Source organism: Bombina bombina, chromosome 7 (genome assembly GCF_027579735.1).
Source record: "Bombina bombina isolate aBomBom1 chromosome 7, aBomBom1.pri, whole genome shotgun sequence".
Classification (NCBI taxonomy): domain Eukaryota; kingdom Metazoa; phylum Chordata; class Amphibia; order Anura; family Bombinatoridae; genus Bombina; species Bombina bombina.
The window spans coordinates 576,452,063-576,475,671 of NC_069505.1; the positions used below are offsets into that span (position 1 = coordinate 576,452,063).

At 41.3% G+C, this 23,609-nt stretch overlaps 1 protein-coding gene across 1 annotated transcript in view; it reads right to left on the bottom strand.

Annotated features, from left to right (window-relative positions):
* LOC128667103 (complement C4-like) overlaps positions 1-23,609 on the bottom strand; it is a 236,879-nt gene that overhangs the window by 45,652 nt on the left and 167,618 nt on the right. The window contains 5 exon segments of the mRNA XM_053721997.1: positions 32-122; positions 1,589-1,757; positions 10,172-10,262; positions 10,785-10,841; positions 20,515-20,667. Coding sequence (XP_053577972.1) covers positions 32-122; positions 1,589-1,757; positions 10,172-10,262; positions 10,785-10,841; positions 20,515-20,667 — 561 coding nt within the window.

Here is a 23,609-nt window from a genome sequence, read left to right on the forward strand (position 1 = left end):
TGCATCTCCCTTTCTGATATTAAGAAGTCACCTTGTACAGATCCTCTGCGTTGGGTACAAATCCGCTCAGCATAGTGATATCCACAATAGCCATTCCAGAAACTTTAGCATGAAGCTTCTTCCTGAATAGGAGAGACAAGAACTGAATTAAATTTGTAAGGAACTAAATCACATCTAATATTTTACTAGTGTTCACAAGTTAGATTTGTTATATGATGTGCAATGCTAAGGATAGGTGCAGTGTTTCTCATAAGTTTATATATCATGTATCCATATGCTGCTTGAGTATAGATGTGTATGTAATGATACAGTGCAGAAATTATTTAATCAACCACAAAAACTATAAAACTGCAATAAGAAATCCCATGGGTTATCAACTTTGGACCTACAGAGGTTTTGGAACTACATTTCCCATGATGCTCAGCCAGCAGCAGGCTGAGCATCATGGGAAATGTAGTTTCAAAACCTCTGGAGGGCCACAGTTGCTAAACCCAGCACTAGATTTTTACAGTGCACTGTTGGATGAATATACCTATGTATTTAATCTCTGTAAAGGAGTTAAATACATAGTTAAAGGGACATCAAGGCAAAAGTAAACTTGCATTTTTTAGATACATTTCACTTTACTTCTGGTATCAAATACACTTTGTTCTCTCTTTAACCTTTGCTGGAAAGCATACCTAAGTAGGCTCTGAAGCAGCAGTGCACTACTGGACGGGAGCTAGCTGGTGATTGGTGGCTACTAATATAAGCCTCTTGTCATTGACTCACCAGTCATGCATTGCTGTTCTGATGGGGTTAAATAAATAGGTGTTAGATCACAATTCTTTAGAATAATGTATAAAAGGATTTAGCTACAATAATCCCCATAGACTTTAATGGTGAAAATCATTAGATACATTTATTCTGTCCAGTAGCGCTATTCACATTCCTCTCTGCAGTAACTCATAGCTGTCTAATAAAGCACTGCCAAGTTGGCCTCATACTTGTATTGTATGGTATGAGCAAACATGCTGTTTAAAATGTTGTTGCACTGAGCATACCTAAATATGCTCCACTTGCTGAAAACAGGGCTCTCACTAAGGGCTCAATGATCTAAAGTTCTCTGGTGTGGCTAAATTATGTAAGAAGTCTCGTCAGGACTCTGAGGTCCCTCAAAGTATTTCAGAACTGCAAAATAAATAAATAAATTACAATATAATGCTCAAAAACTGACATTTTGCAGAATTTACAATTTTAAACAACTTTCCAACTAATTTTAGTTATCTAATTTGCTTAGATCTCTGGGTATGCTTTGTTGAAAACCATACGTAGGTAGGCTCATGAGCAGGGATACTAGTTGCTGATTGGTGGTTGCACATATAAAGACTCTTGTTATTGGCTTACTTTTGTGTTCTGCTAGTTCCCAGTAGTGCCTGGGTGATCCTCCAACAAAGAATGTTAAGAGAATGAAGCAACATTGTTACAAGAAGTAAACTGTAATGTAGTTTAAAAACATATGCTCTATCCGAATCATTACAAAAAATGGGGTTTTATGACCCTTTAAGTTCTGTAACTTCCAGCTCTGTACAGCTGATATCACACTTACCATATACACACTTCATAGGAAACTTTCACTTCCTTCTCTTTGGGTTGAGAGACCTCTCTCCGTGCTCTCTTTCTCAGGTCGTGCCATTCAATGGCTCCTCTGGGTTCATCAGCACTGTCACCCTCACCGTCATCACCGTAATCATAATTATAATCATTGTCGTCTTTGGCTAAAAAAAAAATACACAGGAGAGACACATTGAACAGTAACACACATCATTGCTGAAAATGAGAGACAGAATCAGAAATAAGAGGGGGATGAGAATGAGATACTCAGGAGAATGAAATAAACAGAGAGGAAGAGAGACAGAGGTTGTACAGATAGAGACGAGGTAGAGAGACAGTGAGAGAAGAAGAGAGACAGAGGTTGCACCGATAGAGACAAGGTAGAGTAAGAGAGGAAGAGACAGAGGTTGTACAGATAGAGACAAGGGAGAGAGAGAAAGAGAGTGAGAGAGGAAGAGAGACAGAGGTTGTACAGATAGAGACGAGGTAGAGAGACAGTGAGAGAAGAAGAGAGACAGAGGTTGCACCGATAGAGACAAGGTAGAGTGAGAGAGGAAGAGACAGAGGTTGTACAGATAGAGACAAGGGAGAGAGAGAAAGAGAGAGAGAAGAAGAGAGACAGAGGTTGTACAGATAGAGACAAGGTAGAGAGAGAGAGGAAGAGAGTTAGAGAGGAAGAGAGACAGAGGTTGTACAAATAGGGACAAGGTAGAGAGATAGTGAGAGAAGAGAGACAGAGGTTGTACAGATAGAGACGAGGTAGAGAGACAGTGAGAGAAGAAGAGAGACAGAGGTTGCACCGATAGAGACAAGGTAGAGTAAGAGAGGAAGAGACAGAGGTTGTACAGATAGAGACAAGGGAGAGAGAGAAAGAGAGAGAGAAGAAGAGAGACAGAGGTTGTACAGATAGAGACAAGGTAGAGAGAGAGAGGAAGAGAGTGAGAGAGGAAGAGAGACAGAGGTTGTACAAATAGGGACAAGGTAGAGAGATAGTGAGAGAGGAAGAGAGACAGAGGTTGTACAGATAGAGACAAGGTAGAGAGAGAGAGGAAGAGAGTTAGAGAGGAAGAGAGACAGAGGTTGTACAAATAGGGACAAGGTAGAGAGATAGTGAGAGAAGAAGAGAGACAGAGGTTGTACAGATAGAGACGAGGTAGAGAGACAGTGAGAGAAGAAGAGAGACAGAGGTTGCACCGATAGAGACAAGGTAGAGTAAGAGAGGAAGAGACAGAGGTTGTACAGATAGAGACAAGGGAGAGAGAGAAAGAGAGAGAGAAGAAGAGAGACAGAGGTTGTACAGATAGAGACAAGGTAGAGAGAGAGAGGAAGAGAGTGAGAGAGGAAGAGAGACAGAGGTTGTACAAATAGGGACAAGGTAGAGAGATAGTGAGAGAGGAAGAGAGACAGAGGTTGTACAAATAGAGACAAGGTAGAGAGAGAGAGAAAGAGAGTGAGAGAGGAAGAGAGACAGAGGTTGTACAAATAGGGACAAGGTAGAGAGATAGTGAGAGAAGAAGAGAGATAGAGGTTGTACCGATAGAGACAAGGTAGAGAGAGAGAGGAAGAGAGTGAGAGAGGAAGAGAGACAGAGGTTGTACAAATAGGGATAGGGTAGAGAGATAGTGAGAGAGGAAGAGAGACAGAGGTTGTACAAATAGGGATAAGGTAGAGAGATAGTGAGAGAAGAAGAGAGACAGAGGTTGTACAAATAGGGATAAGGTAGAGAGATAGTGAGAGAAGAAGAGAGACAGAGGTTGTACCGATAGAGACAAGGTAGAGTGAGAGAGGGAGAGACAGAGGTTGTACAGATAGAGACAAGGTAGAGAGATAGTGACAGAAGAAGAGAGACAGAGGTTGTACCGATAGAGACAAGGTAGAGTGAGAGAGGGAGAGACAGAGGTTGTACAGATAGGGACAAGGTAGAGAGATAGTGAGAGAAGAAGAGAGACAGAGGTTGTACAGATAGAGACAAGGGAGAGAGAGAGAGAGGAAGAGTGATAGAGGTTGTACAGATAGAGACAAGGGAGAGAGAGAGAGAGACAGAGGTTGTACAGATAGAGACAAGGTAGAGAGAGAGAGAGAGAGAGAGAGAGGTTGTACAGATAGAGACAAGGGAGAGAGAGAGAGAGACAGAGGTTGTACAGATAGAGACAAGGTAGAGAGAGAGAAATGAAGAGAGAAAGAGGTTGTACAGATAGAGACAAGGTAGAAAGAGTGAGAGCCCCTCTTAGCGGCCGATTGACCGTGAATGTGCAGGGGGCGGCATTGCACAAGCCCGCCAACAGCATATCATGTCCGCCTGCCATTTAATAAATCTACCCCAAGGTAGAGAGAAAGTGAGAGAAGAAGAGAGACAGAGGTTGTACAGATAGAGACAAGGTAGAGAGAGAGAGAGAGGTTGTACAGATAGAGACAAGGTAGAGAGGGAGAGACAGAGGTTGTACAGATAGAGACAGGGTAGAGAGAGAGAGGGAGAGACAGAGGTTGTACAGATAGAGACAAGGTAGAGAGAGAGAGGGAGAGACAGAGGTTGTAAAGATAGAGACAAGGTAGAGAGAGAGAGCGAGAGGGAGAGACAGAGGTTGTACAGATAGAGACAAGGTAGAGAGAGAGAGAGAAGGAGGGACAGAGGTTGTACAGATAGAGACAAGGTAGAGAGAGAGAGAGAGAGAGAGAGAGAAGGAGGGACAGAGGTTGTACAGATAGAGACAAGGTAGAGAGAGAGAGGGGGAGAGACAGAGGTTGTACAGATAGGGACAAGGTAGAGAGAGAGAGAGAAGGAGGGACAGAGGTTGTACAGATAGAGACTGTAAGACAAGGTAGAGAGAGAGAGGGAGAGACAGAGGTTGTACAGATAGAGACAAGGTAGAGAGAGAGAGGGAGAGACAGAGGTTGTACAGATAGAGACAAGGTAGAGAGAGAGCGAGAGGGAGAGACAGAGGTTGTACAGATAGAGACAAGGTAGAGAGAGAGAGGGAGAGACAGAGGTTGTAAAGATAGAGACAAGGTAGAGAGAGAGAGCGAGAGGGAGAGACAGAGGTTGTACAGATAGAGACAAGGTAGAGAGAGAGAGAGAAGGAGGGACAGAGGTTGTACAGATAGAGACAAGGTAGAGAGAGAGAGAGAGAGAGAGAGAGAGAGAAGGAGGGACAGAGGTTGTACAGATAGAGACAAGGTAGAGAGAGAGAGAGGGAGAGACAGAGGTTGTACAGATAGGGACAAGGTAGAGAGAGAGAGAGAAGGAGGGACAGAGGTTGTACAGATAGAGACTGTAAGACAAGGTAGAGAGAGAGAGGGAGAGACAGAGGTTGTACAGATAGAGACAAGGTAGAGAGAGAGAGAGAAGGAGGGACAGAGGTTGTACAGATAGAGACAAGGTAGAGAGAGAGAGAGAGAGAAGGAGGGACAGAGGTTGTACAGATAGAGACAAGGTAGAGAGAGAGAGAGGGAGAGACAGAGGTTGTACAGATAGGGACAAGGTAGAGAGAGAGAGAGAAGGAGGGACAGAGGTTGTACAGATAGAGACTGTAAGACAAGGTAGAGAGAGAGAGGGAGAGACAGAGGTTGTACAGATAGAGACAAGGTAGAGAGAGAGAGGGAGAGACAGAGGTTGTACAGATAGAGACAAGGTAGAGAGAGAGAGGGAGAGACAGAGGTTGTACAGATAGAGACAAGGTAGAGAGAGAGCGAGAGGGAGAGACAGAGGTTGTATAGATAGAGGCAAGGAAGAGAGAGAGAGGGAGAGACAGAGGTTGTACAGATAGAGTCAAGGTAGAGAGAGAGAGGGAGAGACAGAGGTTGTACAGATAGAGACAAGGTAGAGAGAGAGAGAGAGAGAGAGAGAGAGAGAGCAACACAGGAGAAAGATCAGTCACACAGGTGAGAGAGATATCCTCTGCAGAGGTAACTAGTATACTAGAGCACAGAGAGACTTTGGAATACAATCTTTTTGGAGATAATACAGGATTATACATTTGACGATGAAAACAAGATGCTGCTGAACGTCTAAGCTACAGGCTGTGAGAATTAAGGTAACTTTCTGAATTTTTACTGGATATAATACAATACAATTCTACTTCTACTTGGAAAACCTGGAATTTACTCATAGAGAAAGTAAAAGTCTCAACTTAATACTACTACCACCTTTATACCCTGGGACACGAGAAGCATCACATCCTTTTAATGCATGGAAACGAGTCTTCTACTGCTTAGAATGCAAATTAAATACTAACAAGATCTAAAGGTTACCGGAATACAATATGTTTGGATTTTATAGCTGGTTTATATCACTTTTACTTTGGATTAAACAAATATATATTTTGCATATCTAAGCAATAATACTGCACAGAAAATGAACCCCGGGAACAGCAAGACCCTGGATTACCTTGTACCAAGTGGCCAGGAATTCTACGAAATTATATACCCAGAGGACCTCAAAACTGGAGCAGCCCAAAAAGGATTTAAAGAAAACATCCTTATCAACAACCCTGAACTACTTATCGCTGATTATTCTTATAGAGACCAAAAAAAACACAAAACCAACTTATTATTTCATACAGAGCAAAAAGATGCCTGGCACCAAACCTTACGGGAAAACTTTATTAACATTAAAAAAAAAGGGAAATGGGAATGGAAGACAGATAATTGTACATGATGGAGAAGACTGTGAAAATACGCTTTATACAATAAATATATATAATAATGGCACAGTAATGATACAAGGAAGTGAATCCTGCCTGGATTTATTTGAGACACAGTTTAAAACACTGAAACAGAAAATCTTGGTGAATAGAGAACTCGCTATTAGGGAAGAAGAACTAAATAAAACCTCATCAGATATTGTATCAACAGAAAATTCAGGGGTACCACAGATGGAGAAACAGAATAAAGCAGTGAAACAATCACCCATAACTGACAAAGCTCTAAGGGACTGTTTGGACTCACTAGAAAGAGACTTTGCAGAGTTCCGTGAATCAACAAAAAAAGGACCTTGCACAAAAAGATCACTTAGAATGGGTAAGGCAAGAGCTCATGACCATCAAGCAGGAGCACAAACAGGAAATTCAGGAAATCAGATCACAATTATTGACAATGAAAGATTAAAATGTGATCTCAAGAAATCCAAGGAAGAACTGAAACGCCATCAGGAAAATCACCCAAGCAACCAATATATAGCTCCACATAGACCAACAACAAACTTTCAAAAGAACAAAATAGTACATAACCCAGCGACAGTGACCTTGGGAGAAACAAGGCAGAAAGAACCACAAGCAGGGACCCAGTCTGCTCAAGAGAAACCACCCAAAGACCAGACACAGCCCCCTGCCAAGCAACAGCAGACTACAGCCCAGGTCAGAGCAGAAAACCAAGCAGAGCAGCTGGCCAGTGTACTGGGGGCCACTAAGGAAATCCCTGAGAAACCACTACAGAATCTTACAAAAAATAAACCAGAAGAGCACAAAAGGCAAACCCCTCAAACAGATGTTCTCATCTTAATGGACTCATATGGTAAATACCTAGATGGAAAGCGCCTCTTCCCTGGTAAGAGAGTTCTCCAGTACAAATGAATAACCCAAAATATATAATCATCCACACTGGCTCAAATGAACTACAAGATTCAGAGAAATATATTAATGCAATGGAAGACCTGATAACTATCACAAGAAATAAATTTCCACTAACAAAAATCATACTTTCTAGCCTATTACCAAGGAGTGACATGCACAGTAATATTGTCCAAAATATCAATATGTAGCTAAAGGCTTTTGCTCAAACCCCAAACATAATGGTGGCCCAACACCACAACATTAACTGTACACACCTATATGATCAAGTACATCTGAAAAAACGGGGGGTACATATGTTTGCCAAAAATCTAAAAGATACAACACTGGAACGCAACATACTCACTTCACATTTAGAGAGACACCTCCCTGATAATAACAGGGATAGAATAACTACGCATTGAAGTGGGTACTCACATACATAATAATAGTAAAAGATCCTTGATACCCTCAAATGGACGGTACAGGGAGAACCTACAGGCCCCTAACAACAGCCAATACAGTGCCCACTACAGAGACTTCCAAAGAAATAAAAGGCAAAATACGCAGGCAGACTCAGAACTTAGGGAAATTCGAGAACTAATCCATGCACTATATGAAAAGCTTTAGAAACAAACCAGGATATCACAAATGAACTGTAAGAGGGAAAACAAACAACAAACAAACCTTAATTCTCACAGCCTGAAAGCTTAATTAGCACACTATAGACTGGACACAAGATGAACAGTCTCACAATTAGCAGCTGGAACATACAAGGGCTCACTTCCTCCACCTCTGGAGACAAAATCAGGGATCCTGATTTTCAACAAAATATAAGAAATCATGATATTATCTTGTTACAGGAGACATGGCAAGATAGAAGCACAGCATCATCTTGCCCTATGGACTATAAAGAGTTAATAATTCCTGCAACAACAAAAGATAAGAAAAAATGGAGACTCTCAGGCGGGTTATTAGTGTGGTACAAAGAGAGTCTCAAACCATTTATCACCCCTGTAAAGAGAGGTGCAACACATCTGTGGATACAAATATCAAAGAACCTTGTACAGACATCTCACAATCTCTACCTCTGTGCCATATACATTCCACCACGGGAATTACCATATTATGACCCAGAATACTTCAATACACTGCAGGGGGAGATCTCAAACTTTCAAACAAAAGGACAAATTATGCTACTCAGAGACATGAATGCTCACACAAGCAATGCAAGGGACTGTACCCCCAGCCAAGGAAATAAACATATATTTAGATGAATGTTGACACCCTGATGGACACTCAGAGAAACAGCTATGATAAAATAATAAACACACATGGGAAAAAACTCCTTGATGTTTGTAAAAGATTAGGGGGCATATGTATCAAGCTCCGTATGGAGCTTGATGGCCGCTGTTTCTGGCGAGTCATCAGACTCGCCAGAAACAGCAGTTATGAAGCAGCGGTCACAAAGACCGCTGCTCCATAACCCTGTCCGCCTGCTCTGAGCAGGCGGACACACATTGCAGGAAATCAACCCGATCGAGTACGATCGGGTTGATTGACACCCCCTGAGTCTGCAGGGGGCGGCGTTGCACCAGCAGCTCTTGCTCGCCATATTCAGTGAGGTCTGGCGGACCTGATCCGCAGTGTCGGATCAGGTCCGCCAGACCTTGATAACTAGAGGCCTAGGTCTGTGCATTGTAAATGGAAGGGTAACTGGAGACAGGCTGGGAAGTTTTACATTTAACTCATCAAGTGGTAAAAGTGTCATTGACTATGTGATAACTGACCTGGACATCAGAAAGATCAGTTCGCTGATCGTAAGACCCCAGTCCTACCTATCAGACCATAACCAAACTGTCATACACATCAATAGTTCAAAGAAAATCCCAACATGGAAAGCCAGGAAACATCTGTACAGAATGCCCCCTAATTACCTGTGGTCCCAACAAAGTAAGGAAATCTTTATGAACAGCTTGGAAACTGAGGAGATAATTAATCAAATTAATGCTTTCATTAATAGAAGCTACAGTTATACTCCATATGACACAAATAAAGCAACAATTGATTTAACAACTATTCTCCATAGAGCGGAAAACAAATCTCTTAAACTGTGAGACAAAAGACACAGGAAAAATAACATTAAAAATGATTGGTTTGATAAAGAATGCGCAGCCTTAAGACTTGAGGTGAGAAAATGATCAAACCTTAAACGCAGAGAACCGCTGCGAGAGGATCTGAGGTGCACATATAACCGTAAACTAAAACTATCCTTAAACGCAAGAAAATAAACCACCTAAATAAAACACTCTCCCAAATTCAAGAATCAACAGATAATAATTCCTTTTGGAGCTTGTGGAAAAAATTCACCTCAAAAGCCACTGGGCATATTCCATTCCAAGATGGTGACATATGGACAGATTATTTTCAAACATTATACAAAGAACTAGATCCGCTCTCATATCTAAATATTCCCCAACCCGTTCACTTTGATCAACCTCTGACTTACGTCTCTCCAATCCTAATATCTCTACATCCCTCTATCACCATCAAGACTTCTCATAAGCTGCTCTTGTCTTTTGGAACTCTCTACCCCGCACCAACAGACCTTGTACAGCTTCAGACACTCTCTGTGTTTCATCATACCCAAAATAAATCTTAAACTGCCTTGACTGACTGCTGCAACTACAATCCACATGACAAGCTGCCTCAAACCTTCTGTCACTGCACCCTGAACCTGTAGACTATAAGCTCTTCAGAGAAAGACCCTCTTCCTTCTGTGCTCGTATTGTTGTCTGTTATGTTTTTTGTATCTTATCAGAAATCTTTGTCATTGCATAGACCTATCTCTGTACCTAGTGCTACAGAATGTTGTGACGCCATACAAATAAACGATAATAATAATAATACTGTCCCTTTAAGACAAAAAATAGAGGTAGGTACGTAATAAAATTATGTTAGTAGAAAATAAAGAATTTAAAGAATGTAAAGTGGAGAGATAGTTGACAGAAAGGCAGTTTGATAAGATAACTTACTTGCAGTGTCATCTCCACTCACTTTCACCTCAAGTCCAAGATCATTACAAGTTGAGTTCTCAGTCTGCATAACATTATATTGTTTTAGAACCTGAAAATAGAGGACACTCAAATTACTTAATTGTGTTAATGATCAAATAAAAGTAAACAAGAAAATATATAATTATATGAAAGGTATAAAAAGGTTTGGGAGCAACATACAAGCTCTTTAATCAAAAGAGAAAGGGGTTGGGCATGCACAGATTCGACCACTTATGAATAAAAGAGGGCAAAGTTGTATCAAATGAGGGGAGGGTGACATTAGGGCTGTGTGTTGTCTTAGCAGAGGATGATGATGGGTGGTTGTATCAACTCTATGGATGTTGACTTATTTATGTTGCTGTGTTAGTGGAGGATAATAATTTATAGATGCTAATTTAATAAAGGATAATAATTTGTAGTTGTGCCAGCTCAATGGAGGATGAGGTTGGTGTGTAATTATTAGGATTCTGAGAATGTACGTAGCAAAATGCGTTGGTTTATCTGTGGATGTTGTATAAGGCATTAACTCAATGGATTCTGGGAAACTGAAGAGGCAAACTGTAATGTGATTAGTTGAATCTTAAATACTCACTGTCAGGGTTGCTTTTCCTTTTCCAGACACCTTTATATTAAATTTTGTTCCCAACGACTGTAAAAAACAAACATGTTAGTCAACTCTACATCCAGTTCCTTCTAGCTTTCAGCCTCTATCATTTATCTCTCTCTTTTTCTCTCTCTCCCTCTATATCTCCTGGGTTTCTTCTGTCGATCAATAGATTTCTAATTTATTTTTTACTTCCTTTCTCCATCTTTGCTCTCTCTTTCCTTATTCTCATGATTATACTTATTTCTCCCCTCTGCATATTTCTCTTGTTAAGTGTATCCAGTCCACGGATCATCCATTACTTGTGGGATATATTCCCTTCCCAACAGGAAGTTGCAAGAGGATCACCCACAGCAGAGCTGCTATATAGCTCCTCCCCTCACATGTCATATCCAGTCATTCTCTTGCAACCCTCAACATAGATGGAGGTCGTGAGAGGACTGTGGTGTTTTATACTTAGTTTATTTCTTCAATCAAAAGTTTGTTATTTTTAAATGGCACCGGAGTGTGCTGTTTTTTCTCAGGCAGTATTTGGAAGAAGAATCTGCCTGCGTTTTCTATGATCTTAGCAGAAGTAACTAAGATCCACTTGCTGTTCTCACACATTCTGAGGAGTGAGGTAACTTCAGAGAGGGAATGGCGTGCAGGTTTTCCTGCAACTAAGGTATGTGCAGTAAAATATTTTTCTAAGGAATGGAATTGACTAAGAAAATGCTGCTGATACTGAAGTAATGTAAGTAAAGCCTTAAATGCAGTGAAAGCGACTGGTATCAGGCTTATTAATAGAGATATATACTCTTCAAAAAATGTGTTTTAAAACGTTTGCTGGCATGTTTAATCGTTTTTTAACGTACATTTGGTGATAAAACTTATTGGGGCATAATTTTTCCACATGGCTGGCTTAATTTCTGCATAGAAACAGTTAACTGAGGCTTCCCACTGTTGTAATATGAGTGGGAGGGGCCTATTTGACGCTTTTTTGCGCAGTAAAAATTCAGACTCAGACTTCCTGCTTCTTCCTGCATTATCCAGGACTTCTCTAGAGGGCTCAAAAGGCTTCAAAAGTCATATTGAGGGAGGTAATCAGTCACAGCAGAGCTGTGACAGTGTGTTTGACTGTTTTAAAAAACGTTTTTCTCTATTGTTTATCCGTTTTGGGTATTAAGGGGTTAATCATCCATTTGCAAGTGGGTGCAATGCTCTGCTGACTTACTACATTTACTGTGAAAATTTGGTTGGTATAACTGCTTTGGTTCATTGTTATTTCAACTTGAGACAGGTTTTGTGCTTCTTAAAGGCGCAGTAGCGTTTTTTATATTGCTTGTAAACTTATTGTGAAGTGTTTTTCAAGCTTGCCAGTCTTATTGCTAGTCTGTTTAAACATGTCTGACATAGATGAATCTACTTGTTCATTATGTTTGAAAGCCAGTGTGGAGCCCCATAGGAATATGTGTACTAAATGTATTGATTTCACTTTAAATAATAAAGGTCAGTCTTTATCTATAAAAGAATTATCACCAGACGACGAGGGGGAAGTTATGCCGACTAACTCTCCTCACGTGTCAGTACCTTCGCCTCCCGCTCAGGGGGCGCATGCTATTATGGCGCCAAGTACATCAGAGACGCCCATAGCAATTACTTTACAGGACATGGCTACAATCATGAATAATACCCTGTCAGAAGTATTATCTAGATTGCCAGAATTGAGAGGCAAGCGTGATAGCTCTGGGATTAGGAGAGATGCAGAGCGCGCTGGTGCTGTAAGAGCCATGTCTGATACTGCGTCACAGTTTGCAGAACATGAGGATGGAGAGCTTCATTCTGTGGGTGACGGATCTGATCCGGGGAAACCTGATTCAGAGATCTCTAATTTTAAATTTAAGCTTGAGAACCTCCATGTATTGCTTGGGGAGGTTTTAGCTGCTCTGAACGACTGTAACACAGTTGCAATTCCAGAGAAATTGTGTAGGCTGGATAGATACTATGCGGTACCGGTGTGTACTGATGTTTTCCCTATACCTAAAAGGCTTACAGAAATTATTAGCAAGGAGTGGGATAGACCCGGTGTGCCCTTTTCCCCGCCTCCTATATTTAGAAAAATGTTTCCAATAGACGCCACTACACGGGACTTATGGCAGACGGTCCCTAAGGTGGAGGGAGCAGTTTCTACTTTAGCAAAGCGTACCACTATCCCGGTTGAGGATAGTTGTGCTTTTTCGGATCCAATGGATAAAAAATTAGAAGGTTACCTTAAGAAAATGTTTTTTCAACAAGGTTTTATCCTGCAGCCCCTTGCATGCATTGCGCCTGTCACTGCTGCTGCGGCATTCTGGTTTGAGTCTCTGGAAGAGGCCATTCACACAGCTCCATTGGATGAAATTATGGACAAGCTTAAATCACTTAAGCTAGCTAACTCATTTGTTTCTGATGCCATTGTACATTTGACTAAACTAACGGCTAAGAACTCCGGATTCGCCATCCAGGCGCGGAGGGCGCTATGGCTTAAATCCTGGTCAGCTGACGTGACTTCTAAATCTAAATTACTTAATATCCCTTTCAAGGGGCAGACCTTATTCGGGCCCGGCTTGAAGGAAATTATTGCTGACATTACTGGAGGTAAGGGGCATACCCTTCCTCAGGACAGGGCCAAATCAAAGGCCAAACAGTCTAATTTTCGTGCCTTTCGAAATTTCAAGGCAGGAGCAGCATCAACTTCCTCCACTCCAAAACAGGGAGGAACTGTTGCTCATTTCAGACAGGCCTGGAAACCTAACCAGTCCTGGAACAAGGGCAAGCAGGCCAGAAAACCTGCTACTGCCCCCAAGACAGCATGAAGGAACGGCCCCCTATCCGGAAACGGATCTAGTGGGGGGCAGACTTTCTCTCTTCGCCCAGGCGTGGGCAAGAGATGTCCAGGATCCCTGGGCGTTGGAGATCATATCTCAGGGATATCTTCTGGACTTCAAGGCTTCTCCTCCTCAAGGGAGATTTCATCTTTAAGGTTATCAGAAAACCAGATAAAGAAAGAGGCATTCCTACGCTGTGTACAAGACCTCCTAGTAATGGGGGTGATCCACCCAGTTCCGCGGACGGAACAAGGACAGGGATTTTATTCAAATCTGTTCGTGGTTCCCAAGAAAGAGGGTACCTTCAGACCAATTTTGGACCTAAAGATCTTAAACAAATTCCTAAGAGTTCCATCATTCAAAATGGAAACTATTCGGACCATCCTACCCATGATCCAAGAGGGTCAGTGCATGACCATAGTGGACTTAAAGGATGCCTACCTTCACATACCGATTCACAAAGATCATCATCGGTTACTAAGATTTGCCTTTCTAGACAGGCATTACCAATTTGTAGCTCTCCCCTTCGGGTTGGCTATGGCCCCGAGAATCTTTACAAAGGTTCTGGGCTCACTTCTGGCGGTTCTAAGACCGCGAGGCATAGCGGTGGCTCCGTATCTAGACGACATCCTGATACAGGCGTCAAGCTTTCAAATTGCCAAGTCTCATACAGAGATAGTTCTGGCATTTCTGAGGTCGCATGGGTGGAAGGTGAACGTGGAAAAGAGTTCTCTATCACCACTCACAAGAGTCTCCTTCCTAGGGACTCTGATAGATTCTGTAGAAATGAAAATTTACCTGACGGAGGCCAGGTTATCAAAACTTTTAAATGCTTGCCGTGTCCTTCATTCCATTCCACGCCCGTCAGTGGCTCAGTGCATGGAAGTAATCGGCTTAATGGTAGCGGCAATGGACATAGTGCCATTTGCGCGCCTGCATCTCAGACCGCTGCAATTGTGCATGCTAGGTCAGTGGAATGGGGATTACTCAGATTTGTCCCCTCTACTAAATCTGGATCAAGAGACCAGAGATTCTCTTCTCTGGTGGCTATCTCGGGTCCATCTGTCCAAGGGTATGACCTTTCGCAGGCCAGATTGTACGATTGTAACAACAGATGCCAGCCTTCTAGGCTGGGGCGCAGTCTGGAATTCCCTGAAGGCTCAGGGATCGTGGACTCAGGAGGAGAAACTCCTCCCAATAAATATTCTGGAGTTAAGAGCAATATTCAATGCTCTTCTAGCTTGGCCTCAGTTAGCAACACTGAGGTTCATCAGATTTCAGTCGGACAATATCACGACTGTGGCTTACATCAACCATCAAGGGGGAACCAGGAGTTCCCTAGCGATGTTAGAATTCTCAAAGATAATTCGCTGGGCAGAGTCTCACTCTTGCCACTTGTCAGCAATCCACATCCCAGGCGTGGAGAACTGGGAGGCAGATTTTCTAAGTCATCAGACTTTTCATCCGGGGGAGTGGGAACTCCATCCGGAGGTGTTTGCTCAACTGGTCCATCGTTGGGGCAAACCAGAACTGGATCTCATGGCGTCTCACCAGAACGCCAAGCTTCCTCGTTACGGATCCAGGTCCAGGGACCCGGGAGCGACGCTGATAGATGCTCTAGCAGCTCCTTGGTTCTTCAACCTGGCTTATGTGTTTCCACCGTTTCCTCTGCTCCCTCGACTGATTGCCAAGATCAAACAGGAGAGAGCATCAGTGATTCTGATAGCGCCTGCGTGGCCACGCAGGACCTGGTATGCAGACCTAGTGGACATGTCATCCTGTCCACCATGGACTCTACCTCTGAGGCAAGACCTTCTAATACAAGGTCCTTTCAATCATCCAAATCTAATTTCTCTGAGACTGACTGCATGGAGATTGAACGCTTGATTCTATCAAAGCGTGGCTTCTCCGAGTCAGTTATTGATACCTTAATACAGGCACGAAAGCCTGTTACCAGGAAAATCTACCATAAGATATGGCGTAAATACCTTTATTGGTGCGAATCCAAGAGTTACTCATGGAGTAAGGTTAGGATTCCTAGGATATTGTCCTTTCTCCAAGAGGGTTTGGAAAAAGGCTTATCAGCTAGTTCGTTAAAAGGACAGATCTCTGCTCTGTCTATTCTTTTGCACAAGCGTCTGGCAGAGGTTCCAGACGTCCAGGCTTTTTGTCAGGCTTTGGCTAGGATTAAGCCTGTGTTTAAAACTGTTGCTCCTCCGTGGAGCTTAAACTTGGTTCTTAAAGTTCTTCAAGGAGTTCCGTTTGAACCCCTTTATTCCATTGATATTAAACTTTTATCTTGGAAAGTTCTGTTTTTGATGGCTATTTCCTCGGCTCGAAGAGTCTCAGAGTTATCTGCCTTACATTGTCATTCTCCTTATCTGATTTTCCATTCAGACAAGGTAGTTCTGCGTGCTAAACCTGGGTTTTTACCTAAGGTGGTTTCTAACAGGAATATCAATCAAGAGATTGTTGTCCCGTCATTGTGCCCTAATCCTTCTTCAAAGAAGGAACGTCTTTTACATAATCTGGACGTAGTCCGTGCCTTGAAGTTCTACTTACAGGCAACTAAAGATTTTCGTCAAACATCTGCCCTGTTTGTCGTTTACTCTGGACAGAGGAGAGGTCAAAAAGCTTCGGCAACCTCTCTCTCCTTTTGGCTTCGAAGCATAATACGCTTAGCCTATGAGACTGCTGGACAGCAGCCCCCTGAAAGGATTACAGCTCATTCTACTAGATCTGTGGCTTCCACCTGGGCCTTTAAAAATGAGGCCTCTGTTGAACAGATTTGCAAGGCTGCGACTTGGTCTTCGCTTCACACTTTTTCAAAATTTTACAAATTTGACACTTTTGCTTCTTCGCAGGCTGTTTTTGGGAGAAAGGTTCTACAGGCAGTGGTTCCTTCCGTTTAAGTTCCTGCCTTGTCCCTCCCATCATCCGTGTACTTAAGCTTTGGTATTGGTATCCCACAAGTAATGGATGATCCGTGGACTGGATACACTTAACAAGAGAAAACATAATTTATGCTTACCTGATAAATGTATTTCTCTTGTAGTGTATCCAGTCCACGGCCCGCCCTGTCCTTTTAAGGCAGGTCTAAATTTTTAATTAAACTACAGTCACCACTGCACCCTATGGTTTCTCCTTTCTCGTCTTGTTTCAGTCGAATGACTGGATATGACATGTGAGGGGAGAAGCTATATAGCAGCTCTGCTGTGGGTGATCCTCTTGCAACTTTCTGTTGGGAAGGGAATATATCCCACAAGTAATGGATGATCCGTGGACTGGATACACTACAAGAGAAATAAATTTATCAGGTAAGCATAAATTATGTTTTTTCTCTTCTTTTCCACGCATCATTTTTTCTTCTCCATTCTTATTTTGAACCTGTTTTCTCATTCATATTACCCTCATTCTATCTCATCTCTCCTCTTTTTGCTATCTTGTACTATGATAGTTTAAATATTGCCCCTCCCTCTCTTTCTTTCTCTATCTCTTTTTTCTTCTCACCCACTCTCCCTCCTTCTCTTCCACTTTCTCTCTCTATGGGGCCGATTTATCAAGTGTTTGTATATTACTTTACACTTCAGATTACATTTTAACTTAGCACTTTCTATTTTGTATTTTATTGCATACATCAGTGTATTTAGGATTGGGATTTTACCATTTCGGATTATGCTTTGGCAGTTTCTGTGTAACTGTAACAAATTAGACTCATACAGGGAGTGCAGAATTATTAGGCAAATTTGTATTTTGACCACATCATCCTCTTTATGCATGTTGTCTTACTCCAAGCTGTATAGGCTCGAAAGCCTACTACCAATTAAGCATATTAGGTGATGTGCATCTCTGTAATGAGAAGGGGTGTGGTCTAATGACATCAACACCCTATATCAGGTGTGCATAATTATTAGGCAACTTCCTTTCCTTTGGCAAAATGGGTCAAAAGAAGGACTTGACAGGCTCAGAAAAGTCAAAAATAGTGAGATATCTTGCAGAGGGATGCAGCACTCTTAAAATGGCAAAGCTTCTGAAGCGTGATCATCGAACAATCAAGCGTTTCATTCAAAATAGTCAACAGGGTCGCAAGAAGCGTGTGGAAAAACCAAGGCGCAAAATAACTGCCCATGAACTGAGAAAAGTCAAGCGTGCAGCTGCCAAGATGCCACTTGCCACCAGTTTGGCCATATTTCAGAGCTGCAACATCACTGGAGTGCCCAAAAGCACAAGGTGTGCAATACTCAGAGACATGGCCAAGGTAAGAAAGGCTGAAAGACGACCACCACTGAACAAGACACACAAGCTGAAACGTCAAGACTGGGCCAAGAAATATCTCAAGACTGATTTTTCTAAGGTTTTATGGACTGATGAAATGAGAGTGAGTCTTGATGGGCCAGATGGATGGGCCCGTGGCTGGATTGGTAAAGCGCAGAGAGCTCCAGTCCGACTCAGACGCCAGCAAGGTGGAGGTGGAGTACTGGTTTGGGCTGGTATCATCAAAGATGAGCTTGTGGGGCCTTTTCGGGTTGAGGATGGAGTCAAGCTCAACTCCCAGTCCTACTGCCAGTTTCTGGAAGACACCTTCTTCAAGCAGTGGTACAGGAAGAAGTCTTCATCCTTCAAGAAAAACATGATTTTCATGCAGGACAATGCTCCATCACACGCCTCCAAGTACTCCACAGCGTGGCTGGCAAGAAAGGGTATAAAAGAAGAAAATCTAATGACATGGCCTCCTTGTTCACCTGATCTGAACCCCATTGAGTGAGATTTACAAGGAGGGAAAACAGTACACCTCTCTGAACAGTGTCTGGGAGGCTGTGGTTGCTGCTGCACGCAATGTTGATGGTGAACAGATCAAAACACTGACAGAATCCATGGATGGCAGGCTTTTGAGTGTCCTTGCAAAGAAAGGTGGCTATATTGGTCACTGATTTGTTTTTGTTTTGTTTTTGAATGTCAGAAATGTATATTTGTGAATGTTGAGATGTTATATTGGTTTCACTGGTAAAAATAAATAATTGAAATGGGTATATATTTGTTTTTTGTTAAGTTGCCTAATAATTATGCACAGTAATAGTCACCTGCACACACAGATATCCCCCTAAAATAGCTATAACTAAAAACAAACTAAAAACTACTTCCAAAACTATTCAGCTTTGATATTAATGAGTTTTTTGGGTTCATTGAGAACATGGTTGTTGTTCAATAATAAAATTAATCCTCAAAAATACAACTTGCCTAATAATTCTGCACTCCCTGTACTTTGTATATTTATGTGTATCTTTTACAAATTACATTGCACTTTGTATTTAAATCCAATTGAAAAACGGACAGTTTCAGTTTTCCAGAGAGCTTTTTTACTTTCTAGGGACCTGATAAGCAAATATTCCCTAGTTTAAAGAGTAAAAATAGTGCCGATTTCACAGGGGTTGAACTCACTTAATTCTATAATTAAAAAATGCAGAATCTGTAAGTCCCAGAAAGATGAGAGATGCCTTCCATAAAAAAACCAATGAGGCTTTCTGGGATATATAATTTCCCAGGGGAGAGAGAAGTTAACTGGAAAACCCATAGGGCTGCAGCAAATCAAATAATACTGACATGTTTTTAGTACAATCTAACTTCTTTTTTTTTACAGTATTTTAGTATATATTGCTTTTCTGTCAGTTAAATAAGTGTATTATGAATTTTGAGTTAACTTCACCTGCATATACCTTGCAAGATAATTCAGTGAAACCAACTTATTCAAAATGCTTATACCATTCCACAAGAGAGAGATTCAGACACACACTGAAACCTCCCTTGTCCAACCTAGGGAACTGCCCTGTCCCTTCTTCTTTCTGAAGCTCTGTTTTATTTTACAATAAACAAAATACAAAGCGCAAGGTACTTTGTAAAACATACACAGAAAAGTCTGACCTAATTTGTTACTTTCAAAACATAATCAGAATAAGTAAAACCACTGTTGGATCTAAATCTAAATGTATTAAAATAGAAAATAGAAAGTGCAAAACCTGAAATGTAATAATACTGAAAGGACACAACCTGAAGTATAAATTAATATAAAATATAAAGCACAAAGTGTAAGTGTAACAAATCTCTCATTTCTTGCAGTGCTATATTGCACTAAGCTTGTCTCTCCTTCACATACAGAAATGCAGAGAACACCTCTTAGACAAAATTTGCCTGTCTAGAATCTTCTGAGATATCTGTCAATGCTGGAGAGTTCCGCACTTTTTCTTTTAGCATTCAGTAAGTTTAGCCCCTGTGAAGTCTGCATTACAATTTCTCTGCAAGCAGGAGAATCTTTTATCATCATGCCCTATGACTATCTCCTGCTTTTTCTCATTGTCTCTCTTCTTCCTCCTCTCTCTCTTTCTCACCCTCTATTTTTTAATATCTGGCAAAATCTTTGGGGGCTGTTTTTGAGAATTAGTTTATCACATTCAGAGCCTCCATAGTGAGATAAATAACTCTTAAGCTAAAATTTGCCTTTATAAAATTCTTTGAGGGACCTCACAGTACTATCGAGACATCTTAGATAATTTCACCAGAGAGGAGATCTTTAGATCATTGTACCCCATGTGTTCCCTCTTTTCCACCCCTTTTTTTCTACCTTTTTTGCTATATTGCTCCACTTTAACCCCTTGCTTCATCGCTTCCTTCCATATTGTCTCAGTTCCTAAATCTTCTATTTTTAAGTTTTTGTCTCAGCCATTTTTCTCTGTCTTTCTATTTCCATCACTGCTCCCCTTTACTCTCTGTGGCATTTACTTGTCCATCGCTTGATCACATCTAATTCCACTGTCTCTATTTTCCCAGTTTTCTTTCCTCCAGCTCATCTGGTTGCCCCCCCCCATTCCATGTCTCACCAGTTGCTCCTGCACATTGTCCTCACTCCGCAGAAAAAATGTTCTGTCCTTTTTCCTCTCTAGAGACTGCACTTGAACTTCTAGGGCAGTTTGTTCTTCCTTATACGTGGTGATCCAATACTCAGACATAGCTTCCAGCGCCATCACTGTGTCCTGTAAGTTTCATGACATTTTATGTATGCATTTTCTTTCCTTCTTCATTATTTGCCCATGTTCATTACCACTCTTGCCTCTAGGTGTCTCTTGCCCCCCTTTCATGTTCGCACAGTTCTGCATATGTTTAATGTTTCTGAATCTCCCTTTCTAAGGCCTCTTAAATTACATTTTAACAATAAAGATATAACAAGATACACAACATGCAAAAAATAGAGATATTTTATTTAACCAAGCTGGTATCTATAAGATGCGCCAACAGTGAGCAATAAATATATAAGGTAGAGGAATATATATAAATATATATATATGGGTACTGGTATAATATACCTTAAACCGGTGTACAGCAAATTTTATACAGGTCTAGAATATAGTCTGTACTAATTTTAAGATATAATAACTGAAATGTCAGAAGAAACGATTGTAAATATATAGCAAAAAATTGAGTATAAAATATATATCAATATGTTACATTTCAATTAGGGATAACATATGTTACATAAACATCAGATGACATAACAAATTAAATAGAGCAATAGATATATATAAGAGAACAACAGCCCAGAAGTATTAGTAATAGAAAATAGTATCCTGATAAAAGACTTATCCAGGGAGAGTCCACGGCTACAGGCAGCTCCTCTAATGTGTCACGCCACGACAATATAGATAGGTCTAAAATACAAAAAATAGAAGGCGCCACATAGTTCAGATCAGCAGGTAACCAAAATGAAGTAGGTACAGGTGGAAACCTACTCACGTGATATAAAGCACAATTGTGCAGTGCAGGCAGACCGGAACCAAAGAGTCGTCCGGCAGACTCCTAGGCACACTTTGATCTGAAGATATCCTCGTCCCACCAAGAGGGAGTTCAGAGATATTCCTTATTAATACAGGAAATGTTGAGCCACGGTCAGTGGTGGAGATCAACTCTCATAAAAGCACTGTGGCAGAAGATTGCATCCAAAAGGAAAAAAGCAGCAGCAAGAAAATGAGTAATGCAAATTTATTTTAAAAGGTTAAAACATTGGCAACGCGTTTCTCCGTGTACACAGCACGGTTTCATCAGGCTATCTATTCATCAGGATAGCCTGATGAAACCGTGCTGTGTACATGGAGAAACGCGTTGCCAATGTTTTAACCTTTTAAAATAAATTTTTATTACTCATTTTCTAGCTGCTTTTTTCCTTTTGGATGCAATCTTCTGCCACTGTGCTTTTATGAGAGTTGATCTCCACCACTGACCGTGGCTCAACATTGCCTGTATTAATAAGGAATATCTCTGGACTATCTCTTGGTGGGACGAGGATATCTTCAGATCCTAGTGTGTCTATTAGTCTGCCGGACGACTCTTTGGTTCCGGTCTGCCTGCACTGCACAATTGTGCTTTATATCACGTGAGTAGGTTTTCACCTGTACCTACTTCATTTTGGTTACCTGCTGATCTGAACTATGTGGCACCCTCTATTTTTTGTATTTTACATTTTAACAATTTAGCAATGTATTTCCCTCCTTCCCTATCAGTGCCAGCTTTACAACAAGACCAGGTGAGAACATAAGACACAGGTGGCATTTGACAGGGGTGGCACATAGATAGAGTATATTATGGCTAATAGTGTTTGTTTTTTAAGATAAATTACACTTATGAAGTTCTCAGTTGGGTACCATCAAGCTCTCATGGGAAATTTACATTTTAATCTATGAGGCTGCTCATCATAGTTGGGTTTAGTAGTGGACAGAGAGTTGGGGGGAGTCAATTCATTATTGGACCCTGGCAGCACAAACATTTTGAGTCAGTGCTGCTTCCTATATTTTCTTATATCTTCTTGACATTATGCTAATTGACTTTCCCTACCTTCCTACTAGGAATGGGACCAGGTGGGACCATGAGGCATAGGTGGCATTTGACAAGGGTATCACACCAGAAGAGCATATTCTGGCTAATAATCTTTTCTTAAATTACACTAATACGGGGTCTATCAGTTGAGTATCATCATGTTGTCATTGGAAATTTCAATCCAATTAATTGTAATCTTTCAGGCTGCTCTCTGTAGCTGGGATTAGTCTGTAGTTGATGGAGAGTTGGGGAAGTAATTTAATTCTTGGACCCTGATGACACAATGGGGTCGATTTATGAAGCAGCGGATGCTGCTTCCGACCCACTCTGCTTCAGGTCCGATTGGCCGTGAATGTGCAGGGGCAGCATTGTGCAAGCAGTTCACGAGAAATGCTTGTGCAATGATAAATGCTGTCGTCATTTATCGATGTCCGCCCGCACATTAGTAAATCGGCCCCAATGTCTTGAGCAAGCCCTGTTTCCCCATATGTTCCCATTCCTTCTTATATCATTACGCTAAATGGACAGCTTGCTAATTATGCCTTTCCCTACCTTCCCATCAGGATTAGTTCTTCAATTGGACCAAGTTGAACCATTATGCACAGGTGGCATTTGACATGGGTGTCACATAGGGAGAGAATATTCTGACTAATATGGGGTCCATCAGTTGGGTATCATCATGCTACCTTGAGAAATTTCAATCTTATGAACTTTAATCTTTGAGGCTGCTGATTATTGTTTGCGTCAGCCTGTAGTTGATAGAGAGTTGGGGGCATCATTTGATTCTTAGACCCTGGCAGAACAACATCTTGAGCCATCCTTGCTCCTCCTATTTTTCTTATATTTCTTCTCATGTCATTATGCTAAATGGACAACTTACTAGGGATACCTTTTCCTACATTCCCATCAGGATCAGCTCTATAATGTGACCAAGTGGGACATCAAGACACAAGTGGCTTTTTACAGGGGTGGCACATAGGGAAAGCTTTTCAAAATAATAGTGTTATTAAAATTACACTTGTATGCCATCTGGGAATCATCACGCTATGATGGGAAATTTAAATCTGATAAACTTTAATCTTTGAGGTTGCCGACTATGACTGGGTTT